Below are 13,642 nucleotides of genomic sequence, written 5' to 3'. Positions count from 1 at the left end.
GTTATCCACATCTGACTGCCTTTTTTATTGCTCAATCTCAGATGAGTTTCCACCTCTCATGATGAGACTTATCTATTATAACACTCATTGAACCTGCAAGTATAAAGTTCATTTAGCCATCATTAATGCAAACTTGTGTGGAAGTTTACTCAGATCAGTGTTGTTCAGGGCGTGGATGATGGATAACTCTCAATTTCGTGTATAGCACAGTTTGTTTTGTCAACACTCACCCTTCGAACAACTGGGCCTAGACCTTTTTTCCTTGGAAACTCTTCTATGCTAACAAGGTGAAAAGGAGAGATTTTTCATCTGCTACTGTTACTCTTCATTTGTTTGTTGGTATGATGATTTATTTCTTTCATCAGGGAGAGGTTGAACAAATATCCATGATGAAGCCAAAAGCACAGTCAGAGCATGAAGAAGGAATGCTTGAGTACTTAGAGGACATCATAGGATCAAGTCGTTTCAAGGAGCCAATAGAACTACTAGCTAACAAGGTTGAAAGATTAAATGAAGCTAGAGGAGAAAAGGTAGAATAAGTAAAGTTAATCATCAACAGTAATTAGCAATTATTCACCAAAGTCAGGGCTCGACGCTGACATTAGCCCACAAGCCACGGACTAGTAGAAATTCAGTTTTGGCTAGTAAATCAACATGAAATTGTGGTAACATCTAAGATGTCACTAACCACTTGGCTAGTAAGTTGAAAAGTGAATGTTGAGCCCTGGAAGTGAAGGTGAATAATTGTTTTATTATATACCACACAGAAACTACAAAAAAAACAGCTTATTCCTGTCCACATACCAAAAAATTGTTGGAAATAAAATTGCTGATGCACGGGTTAGTCTCTAGGAGGTAAATAGTACATTTACTTGCTAATCACTACTAAACCAGCTAATCCATGCCAGTGAAAAGTACTAATCACCTAGCAATTATTAATTATTATTTTCATTATTGCATGTATGATTTTATTATTATTATTATTGTTATTATTATCATTACATGTATTTTACATTTAGATTTATACAGTTCACCTACATTGCCTTTTCGTCTAACATCGTTCTTTTGTTAAAATATGGTGAAAAGGTGGAAAAAATCATATTTTCAGTCAGCTGATGCTGTGCAGTGAAGTAATTTTGTGTGTGTACATGTTCATTTGTGGAGGAGGGGCTGCAGCTCTGGACTCACTTTCCCATAAAACTCCATTTTCATAAAAAAGTAGTGACTCATTTTTGATCTGAGACTGTTGTGGTAAGTGGGTTATTTATATTTTTTCAAATTAGCTAAAAGTACTGAATATTGTACATTCTGATATTACTATTAATTTCTATTGGGAGTAATTTCAGTCAACTAAGGTAACTGTTACAATGAATATATGAAGTTCATATATTTTGAACTGCAGTATTAGATATATATGATGCATGATCCTCGCAGTAGATAGCGCTCTCTACTGCGAGGATCGTGCATCATACGTAAGGTAACTGTATGATGTATGTAGCTCAACAGAGTCAAAGCTGTAGAAAAAGAAAAAGATGAGCTAGAGGGATCCAAGAATGAAGCTCTAGAATACCTTAATATGGAAAACTCCATCACAAAACAAAGGAATGTGTTATTCCAAAGATACATGTATGTGATTCCTACAATATTTATAAAGTTTAATTATGTCCACTTGAATGTCTAACAGCAAAATCTCATTTCAGGTCCCATGTACATAGAATGTTTATTTCATGTTACACATGATGGACTTAGAATAGCTATTCTTATTATGGAGTCTTTCAGCAAGCTTGATTTTAAGTTTTGTTCTATTTCTTGTTGGCAGTCCCTAAGATAAAATGTGTTTTTTTTTTGGGTATATAGGCAAAGGTATCTTCAAACAATAAGATGAAAAATGATTTTTTAATGCAGCGTGATGAAGTTAAATTTGATTATTACCTTGAATTTTTTTTCCACAAGAACTCCTTCTAACAACAACTTAGCTGTATTCTGAAATGTTACAATATGCTACACAATTTATATTTATGGGACAATTTTATTGATTTATAGAGAAGCAGTTATAGTCATCTGATTGTCTTTGAATAAAACAATTCCTTTAGATGACTTTGGAAACTCTGATTTATTTTACATCACTTCTTGTAAGAACTAAATAAATGTTATCTGAAAATGTGCAAATAGCAGAACAGATATTTCAGGACATTGTGTTGCTTTTGATACTGTGTATAATATCATTAATTTGAGTTTTCTGTATTTATCCTCAGATACGAATGCACCTTAAATGAAGAGAAAGCTATAGAGAAGAGAGATGAAATCAAGAAAGGATTTGATGAATTAAAGAAAGAACTTGCTGTTTTTACAGGCAAGATGAATCACTTACAAAAATATTTGCCAGTGGACAAAAACTCTTTATTGGGAGTGGTTAAAACAGTGACTGTAAACAGCTGGATTGTACAAAGGTCTTGCAGGGTATAGAAGGACAAGAAATGACAAAAATGAGCAAAGCCAAAGATATTTAAACCCTTACACAAAACCATTCATCTGCAAGGAGTCTAGGAGAAATTGGAGTTTTCCAAAATTTTAAATCTTTTCTTGTTAGTATTTTTGTTTTGTTTTTTTCTGTCTGTTTTGTTGTCATTAATGTGTCAAGCAAAGTACCAGGTATTATGTTTTGAAATTTGTTGTATACTGTAATTTAGTGCACCATTGCAATGCCTTATAATGTAACATAAATTGTAACATAAGATACTGTAACATTAAAAAGAAAAAAGTATATCTTTCTTAAAGAGGTAACATTTATTGTAAGTACTATTGTAACATTGGTGGTGTAAATATTGCAACATTGTAATAATAATTGTGCTGTAGATAAGAAGAAAGCACAGATCATGGAATACAAGAAGGCAACAAAGTAAGACAACCCTATATAAATACGTATACACTGGTATAGATATATGGACTTTCTAGTTGATTTTGACTCTTAGTGCAAAGATGTGAAAAAAATAAACAATAGAAAAATTTCCCGTTAGCTACCTCTTTTTGGGAAAAGATTGCTTAGTCTTTTTTTGAATGCACATTAATTACTTGAGGGATCCCCAGATGATATTATAAGTAGTGAGAAGCTATTTAAGTGTCTCTTTTACTTATTTTAGGAAATATGAGGAGCTTTCTAAGGTAGCTGAGGAGACCAAGAAGAGCTTTTCAGCTTATGAGAGAGATGACTTGAAACTGCGCGAAGTGAGTACCCTGGAGTTTGATAATTTTGTAATTATATGATGATGTAGTCATCCATTTTCTTTAAGTCTCATGCTCACACATTTTTCTTCAATTGTCATCTCTTTTCATCTTTAGGAGTACAAACATGCTAAGCAGAATCAAAAAAAGATGCAGAAAAGTCTTGAAAAAGAAAAAAAGAAGGTAAAGCTTACATATTGCTCAATCAGCAGTCTTGTTTTTGTTGTTGTTGTTGTTTTTTTTTTTTAAGCAACCTGATTGTTATTGCTATGTCCTACTAATGAAAACTATTCATTATGGCCTAACTGCCATTGCACTGGACTACAGGTCAAGAAGTTAGGGTTTAAGACTTAGCAGGGTCGATGTGTTGTGTTTTTGGCAAAACACGTTACTCTCACACTGCTTCTTTCCACCCAGGAGTATAACCTAACCATGTGGTGGTAAACTGTCAGGGAAGCCTTCATTAATTTGTGGGGGGAACCTGCAATAGACTAGCCTCCCACCCAGGGAGGGTATAATACTTGTTGTCACTACATGCTAGGCAGATCCGGATATCCTTTTGGGGCCTTATGGGTCACTTGGGTCACATGCAGACATTCACATTTGAATCTTACCAACCCAACCACAAGCATTTCAGACTAATGATGAGGCAAGAATAGAAAGGAAAAATATATTTATCTCAAGTGTTGTATTGGAGTTTGAACCAACTTAGCTCAGAGCATAGCAACCAACCTGTGGCAAAGTAATGCAATTGACTGTGTATTTTAGAGCAAGTGTAACATTAGATAAATGAGACCTAAAGGAGACACAAACAACATTCAACATTTAGTATAATTTCAGCAGAGGGTCGGTTAGCGTCGAGCTGTTTTGATGCTTGGGCAAACATTGGGTTTGCCGCAAGCTCGCACACAGGGTGGAGGACACTCAACTGTTTCACAATCAACTGAATCTACTTTATTGCTTGAATCAAGGTTCTTATATACATAATGGTAGCTAAATCATACATGATACAAAATACAGAAGATAATAGGAGTTTCCCTTGGAATAAACAACTTAATTACGACATATCCGCAATTTCACAGATAAGGGAGGACAGTTATGTAAATCCTGCGGAACTAGTGTTTTTAGACAGAAAGCACGAACAAGTTTCCATATTCCATGCGACACGTTGTAGAAAGATTTTCACAGATACTCTAACAACAAAGGGTTACACATAAATCATTTCTGGTTGTAATTATGTAATCAAAGCTTATTCTAGAATTGTGACGCTATGCTTAACTTTACAACAAACAGATTAAGTAAACCCTTCATTCTAAGGAAAACAGTGACATAAACAGTTTTCTCTTGAAGGAGAGATTGCTGAGTTAGAAATTTAGCTTACATGCAGCTTTTTATTAGAATGTAGCACTTTGATTATCAGACTTACAAGAAGAGTAAACAGATTACAACTGTATATGAGCATTTGTTGCAGGTGTTCATTTTAGTAGACAGGCTCTGTAACAATTCTACAATCTTTAATTCAGTTATTGTTAAACACAATGCTGTATGTTTTCTTTACAGTTGGAAGAGCTTAAAAGTATACCTGATGAGAATGAAAAAGAGTTGCAGCAACTGCAAGAGAGGAAAGATGATCTTGAGGTACTTATGTATGTTTTGGTTGAAAATTTTCTTTTGGTTTGAATTTCTTTAAACTAGGTTTGAATTTCTTTAAACTAGGTTTGAATTTTTAAAACCAGTTTTAAAACCAATTTTTCAAACTAGGTTAAGATTTCCAAACTGGTTTAATTTTTAATTGTTTTTTTTTTTATTATTAACTTTCTGATGAAGGGCTTTTTCTTTCAATTTCAATTTCTTTTTCAATCTTTATTCTTTGATCTTTTTACATAAAATAAAAGTGGAGAATATAGTTAGAAAAATAGGGGCATGGCTTTCTAAAAAAGGATAACTAATAATAATACTCTATTCTTCTCTTCTACTTCTCTCCCTCTCCCACTTTCCTTCACTTACCCTCACTATACCCCAATCTTCCTTCACACCTACCTATCTACATCACAAGTACAATTTTAGTAACTTCCAGATCTGATGCACATCTTCATTTCCACTACACTATGTGAGAAGTTGTTGCTACAGTGGTATGTGCTTATAGCTTCTAATCATAACTTATTCATCCCAGGGTTCTCTCAGTCAAGATTTAATAAATTTGAATCTGCACACAGAAGACTAATGTAGAGTCTTCAATAAAAATGACAGACTTATGTGAATGCAGCCGTGTAAATGAAGCAGATTTCTACAGACAAATAGAGGAATTGAAAAGCCAACTGAAGACAAAAGATTCGTGAATAACCCATTATGTTAAAGATGATTTCTATGATAAGGCCAAAAATTTATTGAAACAAAAAAGACAGAGACAACTCGGCCTTTACACAGATGAAGATCAATCTGAGCCAAAAAAGAATTCATGAAATGGGAACAACAGACCATAACTCAAAGGAAATGGATATAGAGCAACAACAAACTCTTCACAGAAAACAAAAAGGGAATTGTTCCAAATGAGGACTGTTTCAAGTCTTGTCCCACACACACAGTCCAAATTCCCATAGAGGAAGGCAAATTACAGAAAAGTGGTTTCAAGAAAAATTATGCAGAAATCAGCCAGAAAGTTCTTAACACTATTATCAAAATGTGCCCTTGTCATGCAGAGAAAAAGCCTTTCACAAGCCTTGTGAAAAGTGTCGAGCCACCAATGCAAACTTCAACATTTCTCTCTTTGATAAAGATCGACTTAATGGATTTTTGTAAGTGCTCTTGCAACTGCAAAGTCTCCTGTACGTGGGTTATAAATATTATTGACCATCGCACAAAGCATGTTGCTCTGTACTCTTTAATGGCTAAAACTGGATAAAAATGCACTGGAGGCCTTACTCCTATGGATTTCCCCATAAAATAGTATATGACAATGGAAAAGAATAAATATTGTAAATAAAAACATTGATAATATTTGAAAAAAAAGCAATGATATAACTATGAAACATGTGGCTCCATGAAAACCTACAACACAGGGGTTAATTGAACAATCCAATAGGACATGCAAGAAGGATGTGCATACTCTAACAGTAAGCACAGCTTCAAAGGTGTCAAACTGGTGCAAGAAGCTCAATGAAATTTCATACACCAGAAACATAACCTTCCACTCTGCCACTAAGACAAGTCCATATGAAGCCATTTATAGCATAAAACCTCCTAGGGAAGTGCTGCATGTACAACAAAGCATAGAAGTTATTTCTGATTCAAACTCTACACAAGTGGACAAACCAAATCATAAATAACAAAATACTCCTAACAGCCTTGGAGTAGAAGAGAATGATCTGGCACAGACAGAGGAATGCCAAAGAAAATGGATGAGAATTTCTGAAAACCAAGCAAGTTATAATGAGGAAATGGTGCAACAAAGTAAAAGAAAGCTGAAAAAAATGTAGTCAATTTAATGTTGGAGATGAAGTTTCTATCAAAATAAACAAAGTCAATAAAATGACACCATTCAACCCAAATATGCTTTTAGAAAAGATAACAGAAATTGAAAACCATTATGTTTGAGTAGTGTCCAGGTTTGAATATAATTATAATATCTTTTTAAAAACAGTCCCACAAATATCAAATTTGGTATTTCATCACCAAATGGCTCTTTGGACTCCATTCCTGTGTAATTTTCAACGCTTTTCAGTTTCAATCAACTCATTTTATGGTAGCAATGACTCTAAACTTGTGGGCAATTTCAAATTACCCGCGACAAAATTATGTGCATGCGAAATTAGTGTTAGCATGGATATGTTTTGCAGGTAGAAAGAATTGATATTTTGATTATTTTACAGTTTTATTTATCCTTATAAATGATGGATCATGATACAAAACTAATTGCGATTTTGAGACAGCAATACCACATTATATTGATAATGAGTCGCAACTCCGCCCAATAAGGAATACATTTTCTCCCAACTAGCCGTCAATATAATGTATTGCCGTCTCAAAATTGCAATTAGTTTATAGCAGTGTGATTCAAAAATTGAAAACAACCCATTTTAAAAATTTTAACCTAGTTTGGAAATTTTAAGCCAGTTTGAAAAATTTAAACTGTTTTTAAAAAAAAATTAAAACAAAAAGAAATTTGAACCATAACATGTACATGTACATTTATGAATCATTTGGTTATTAACACCCTAGTAAATCACTTGCTATAATACAATGTACTTCATGGTTGTTGATGGGTTAAAGACTTATGAAATGCTCTTCAGTTTAGTTAAACTTCTGGGTTTAAGATTTTACTTTGTGGAAAGTGTTAATGAACACTAATAAAAGGGGATTTCTCTGGAAAAAGAGAATGTGGAAATAGATGCCTTGGGAAGCTTTATATTGACTCATTCTGTTTTTTTCCTTTGGAAAGTTGAAAAGAAAAGTGGAAGAAGAGAAACTTGCAGAAGTTATGGCAGGTCAGAAACTTTTATAAAGTGTGTTGCAATTTTATTCCTGTTACAGTGAATATATGGAGTTCATATATTTTGAACTGTAGTTGTAGATACGTATGATGCACGATCCTCGCAGTAGAGAGCGCTATTTATGCAATAGCGAAAATCAGACCTGAAAAGAATCAGGCCTGTACGGGATTCAAACCACTGACCTCTGCGATACTAGTGCAGCGCTCTACCAATTGAGCTAACAAGCCAACTGGGAGCAGGCCATTAAGTTGATTTGTAATAAACCCATGATGATAAATCAGATCCAGTGAATATATGAAGTTCATATATTTTGAACTGTGGTTGTAGATACGTATGATGCATGATCCTTGCAGTAGAGAGCGCTATTTATGCAATAGCGAAAATTAGACCTGAAAAAAATCAGGCCTGTACGGGATTCGAACCACTGACCTCTGCGATACTAGTGCAGTGAATCAACTTAACGGCCTGCTCCCAGTTGGCTTGTTAGCTCAATTGGTAGAGTGCTGCACTAGTATTGCAGAGGTCAGTGGTTCGAATCCCGTACAGGCCTGATTTTTTTCAGGTCTGATTTTCACTATTGCATAAATAGCGCTCCCTACTGTGAGGATCGTGCATCATACGTAATTTTATTCCTGTTCCTAAAGAGGGTTACTACAAATATCTGTTGTGTCAACTGCAGTTTGCTAATTTTGCAGTAATTGGTAATAGACTGTGCAATGGAATACTTTTTCATTGTATTACCTGGCACTGAACCTCCACCATTTGAGTGAGCATGTACATGACCTTTCTTTGCTTTGCTACTCTTAATAAAAGGTTTGTGGAATCTACCACTGACTTTTTTTCCTCAACCTTAAAATGTCTTCACTGTAAACCGATGATAATGTTACAGGGCTCGACACTAACTTTTCAACCTAGTAGCGCAGTGGCTAGTGACAACTTAGATGTCGTTGGCCAAAAAATGTTTTTACCAGCCAAGCTTTGATGTTGGCAAGGTCCATGCAATAACAGCCTAATAACTAGCAAGACTTGAAAGCACAATGCAAGTGACACCCCTTATTGGTAACTACACCTTACTTAATCCAGTTCCGATGATAAATTACTGTTTTGTGAAATGAGATACTTTGTTACAGGGAAGAAATCAGTTAAGCTGCAATTACAGTTCAGAGATTTGATTGTCCAGATGCTATATTTACACCAGTTTCAATGAAAAAAAAAATTAAAAATAAAATAAAATACTTTTAATACTAACACAATTACTGGTAACCCAGTAGTTTACATTGTGGGCTGTCTTAAGAAGTTTTAACTAATTGCTTAAAAATCCCCACTGGCAGGAGGTGACCAGTGGGCTATTTACTGAGTGCAGCCAAGGAGTTGAACTAGGGGCAAATGAGAACAAATCCAGTGAGTGGCAGGGTGGGGGACTTGAACCCAGGCATCTGGATTTTAAGTCCAGCACCCTGACCACTTGGCCACGCCACCTCCAGTAATGTAGTGACATTATTTTGTGAGATGCCACATGATTTAACTAGTTGATAATGAAATTTGAAAGAAATCAGTTAAAATGCAAAAGGTTTAGATATTCCATTGTCCAGATGGATTTACTATATCAGGGGTTTCATTAAGGGCCAGGCACCAGGCAAATTGACCGGTTGTGAGGATGGTTTTGCCCACCTGATTTGATGGTCTGGAGGAAAGTTTATCTTATAAAGAAGTTCAGTTCAAAGAGTTTTACCTGCCTGTGAAAACTAGTTGCCCTCCTGCAGAAAACATTAATGAAGCCCCTGCTATATGGTAAGAAATAAACAGTTTGATTAATCGATGAAAGTTGGCCAGTTAGCCCTCTCCCCAGAGTCAAGCCCTCTGGCAACAGCCAATGAGGAGCAATAATCTGCTAGGAATCCACCATTTAAAGAAATTATCATCAGTGCATCAGCAGTTGTAACATCAAGCATTGACCTAAATTCACACATTGTTTTTGGACAGGAGTTGAAAAACATATCGAGACCCTGAGACATCATCATAAAAACTGTTGAGACTTCTTCACAGACAGGCACCATAGAAATGTTTAAAAAGGAAAACAACTTTCTGAACAATTTGAAATGGAAAATTGGCCACTGTTACGATTATAAAAGCTGATGTTTCGAGTGTTAGCCCTTCGTCAGAGCGAATGATGAAGGTTCAAGTCCCCCACCCTGGGTTTGAGTCCCCAGTTCAAGCCCAGGTTCAAGTCCCCCACTCTGCCACTCACTGGATTTGTTCTCGGTTGCCCCTAGTTGAACTCCTTGGCTGCACTCTGTAAATAACCCACTAGTCACCTCCTGCCAGTGGGGATTTTTAAGCAATTAGTTAAAACTTCTTAAGACAGCCCACAATGTAAACAAAACCTTCGCTCCAATGAAGGGCTAACACTCGAAACGTCAGCTTTTATAATCGTAACAGTGGCCAATTTACCATTTCAACTTTGTTGATATATTCAAATTATTTCGTTACCCCCACCGACGCAGCCCCAAACAGTTTCTTTGGAAGCTATCAGCCTTTATTAACTTTCTGAACAATCCTGCAAACTGTTGTGGGTGAAATTTGACCACTAAAGACAGCTGATTTAAACGTTGAGGGAAATAAATCTTTCTCATCTAATTAATTCTGTAGTGATAAGTTTTTCCAGCAAAAAAGCATAAATCACCTATGTGTTGTCATGCTAAATGAAATGTGATCCCTTTACAATGCTGCACAATTTCACAGGTGATTTTATCAGGAAGCTCATGTTTTCCACTAATTTTGTAACAAAAAGTAACATTGATACGTGCTCTCAGAAAATGCTGTCTTGACTGTCAATTATTTCTTTCAACATAGTAACATGTTCATTTACCTGTTTACCTGCCACACAACAACAGTTAGACTTAAATTTGCATACTTGCTAAACAGCACACATCCAGTAATGCGTGATACATCCACAATGAAATTCTGAGAAAGGTATTTCTGTTTGTCTTCCTTCAATCAGAAAAACAGAAACTACTGTAGTTCAGTCAATTTCACCAATGGAAATCGAAGTAATATAAAATAATAGTATAATAGTAGAATGATAATATTAATATAAAAAACCATTAGCCAAAACTTAATTTCCATCAGTCTGTGGCTAGTTGACACCATTCGTGTCAAGCCTTGATGTTCATTACTATCATCAAGGTTAGAACACTGAATGCTAGACCTTGATGCTCAATTCAGGGCCATTCATTCGAATTATGGTTCTTAGAAGGTTTTGAATCATATTGATTCATATGTGGATGTTTTCATTCCAATTTATCAGTTTTCAATTTTTGATTCATATGTGGATGTTTTCATTCCAATTTATCATTGTTTTTAATTTTTGCAGGGTTAAAGAGTGAGACCGAGGGCCTCCAAACAGAAAAGGAGGTTAGGAATTCAAGAATACTTGTGTAGTATAATTTCGGCCAAGGGTCGGTTAGTGTCAAGCTGTTTCGATGCTTAGGCAAACTTTGGGTTTAACGCGAGCTCGCACACGGGGTGCAGAACACTCAACTGCTTTACAATCAACTGAATCTACTCTATTGCTTGAATCAAGGTTCTTATATACATAATGGTAGCTAAATCATATGTGATACAAAATACAGAAGATAATACGAGTTTCGCTTGGAATAAACAACTTAATTACCATGTATCCGCAATTTCACAGATATGGGAGGACACTTCTGTAAATCCTGCGGAACTAGTGTTCCTACGTGTTTTTAGACAGAAAAAAAGTACAAGTTTCTATCTTCCATGCGACACATAGTAGGAATATTTTCACGAATACTCTAACAACAAAGGGTTACACATAAATCATATTTGCGGTTGTAATTATGTAATCAAAGTTTACTTCAGAATTATTTGTCACGCTTTGTCATGCTATGCTTAACTTTAGAACACTTGTCATCTACTCTCCTGTAGCATGTAGTTCTTGTAATGTATTAGCCAAAAGTCCAGAAAATAGTAAAAGACAAGGTCAAGATGTCAGTTTTTACTGTCTTTTCTATTTTTAGATTTGTGTACAATCCAAATATGAAAAGCTTGTCATGTGACATTGTGTACAAGAAAACCTAAGCGGGAAGATCTAACAATTTCCTTCCCTCTAAGACTTCAAATTGTGAACAAACATAATACAACATGAAAAATGAAGATAATATTCTCCAGTTGCAAACAAAGTTAGGATTGCTATCTCAGGAATAAAGTTCTCCCCAGTCCCAAACATAGGCCTATTAAAACTTGCCCTACACAGGTGGTAGTCAACGTCAGTTCAGGGCTCTGTTGCTGACTTTTAGGTACTGGTAGGTGGACCTCCCCAAATGACATCATGGCCTTAGTAAGTGCATTCACCCGTTCTGTTCCCTGAAACAGGCATGCTGTGTTCCCATTCCTCAGGAACCACACAATCACCCATTGTTTCCTTTTTAGATGGGGTGAGGTAGCTATCCTGCAGCTGCTTCACATGGCACCTCCAGGTCTAGTCATTTACCCTGGCACTGTAAAGAACTGGATGCATTTGCTCAATGCCTGCCACACACCCATTTTGTTACAGACCCATATATTCTGGTCATTGACAAAAAACTTAAGGTGTTCTTGTTGACCCCCCGTTGAAACATATGGTTTAATTAAGTCCAGCCTTGTCTTGATATTTTGGCCCAGGAGAAGCTGTGCAGGGCTGAGATCAGTTGTAGCTTGTGGAACTGACTGATATGTAGGAACGTATCAAGCTTGTGTTGAGTTCTCCAAGACTTGTCAACCTTTATCCCTTTCTTGAAACTCTGTACCAGTCTTTTTTTCCTGACCATTGGTCGAGGGGTGATAGGGTCCACTCACATGCTTAACACTATTTGCAGTTGAAAACCTAAAATATTTTTCTTAAAAGAACTGAGTTCCAGCAACATTTCTTTTACCACCTGTAAACAGGCTTCTTCCTTGGTTTCTCATGACCACCTTACACTTTTCTGTAACCACTGTGTAGTGGAGCCAGATAGCTAGTCAAGTCAGGTGGGAATTTTGCATGATACTGGACCATGCCAAGGAGAACATGCAGTTGTGTGACATCCTCAAATTTTGGCATATTGGTAATGGCCTTTACTTTCTAGGGAGATTGGTTTAGTCCTTCTGCAGGCATGACATGTCCCAGATGCTCCACAGAGCTTCTAAGAAATTTACACTTCTCTGGATTGGCCTTTAAACCATACTCTTCAAGCCTCTACAACACTGTAACAAGTCTTGCAGGACCTGGTCCTTGGCCCTTTGCCAGATGGCTGGTGCTGAAGCCACGCTATACATTAAACATTGCTACTGGTACAACTCATGGGTTGTATTAATGGTAAGAAAAAGCCTGGATTTTTCCTCAGCCTCCATTTGAAAGTAAGCATGATGCAGGTTAAGGACAAGGAATAATGTACCCCACCTTGACTGACATAAACATCCTTAATGTGGGTAAGAGGGTACTCATTGATCTCCAACTGAGGGCTAATTGTCGCCTTCAAATCTCCATATACCCATTACACTACCATCCCTCTTCACAGAAATCACAACAGTGGGGCTGCCCGCTCAATCGTTGCTACTTTCAGCCTCTAGCTTTCTCAAAGCCTCATTCACTGCTGGTTTTCCAGCCAATGCTATTGGGCAGGCTTTCCAGAATTGAGGTTGAGCATCTTGTTTTAGCTGTATTTGTTCTTGAATATTCTTCACCCTGCTTAAAACTTCAATGAAAAAAAAACTGGTGTGTTTTCTCAACACATCTTCCAGGGCTTAAATGATGTCTAATGTTTCTATCTGAAGTAAGGGCCAATCAAATAGACTCTAATCACTCTCTGCCACAAATAGTGGGTCCTTCATTCTTCTTAACATAAATTGGAAGTTCCTTAGACTGTCCTCTGTATTGAATCATTACTTTG

At 36.2% G+C, this 13,642-nt stretch overlaps 1 protein-coding gene across 1 annotated transcript in view; it reads left to right on the top strand.

The window, feature by feature from the left end:
• LOC111330851 (structural maintenance of chromosomes protein 4) overlaps positions 1 to 13,642 on the top strand; it is a 63,221-nt gene that overhangs the window by 1,300 nt on the left and 48,279 nt on the right. The window contains exons 4-12 of the mRNA XM_022935815.2: positions 366 to 530; positions 1,499 to 1,626; positions 2,256 to 2,353; positions 2,857 to 2,899; positions 3,141 to 3,225; positions 3,340 to 3,405; positions 4,783 to 4,860; positions 7,661 to 7,706; positions 11,086 to 11,126. Coding sequence (XP_022791550.2) covers positions 366 to 530; positions 1,499 to 1,626; positions 2,256 to 2,353; positions 2,857 to 2,899; positions 3,141 to 3,225; positions 3,340 to 3,405; positions 4,783 to 4,860; positions 7,661 to 7,706; positions 11,086 to 11,126 — 750 coding nt within the window. The remainder of the gene's footprint in view (positions 1 to 365; positions 531 to 1,498; positions 1,627 to 2,255; positions 2,354 to 2,856; positions 2,900 to 3,140; positions 3,226 to 3,339; positions 3,406 to 4,782; positions 4,861 to 7,660; positions 7,707 to 11,085; positions 11,127 to 13,642) is intronic.

This window comes from Stylophora pistillata, chromosome 7, assembly GCF_964205215.1.
Source record: "Stylophora pistillata chromosome 7, jaStyPist1.2, whole genome shotgun sequence".
In the NCBI taxonomy this organism is placed as follows: Eukaryota; Metazoa; Cnidaria; class Anthozoa; order Scleractinia; family Pocilloporidae; genus Stylophora; species Stylophora pistillata.
This window is presented reverse-complemented; position numbering and strand designations above follow the sequence as displayed.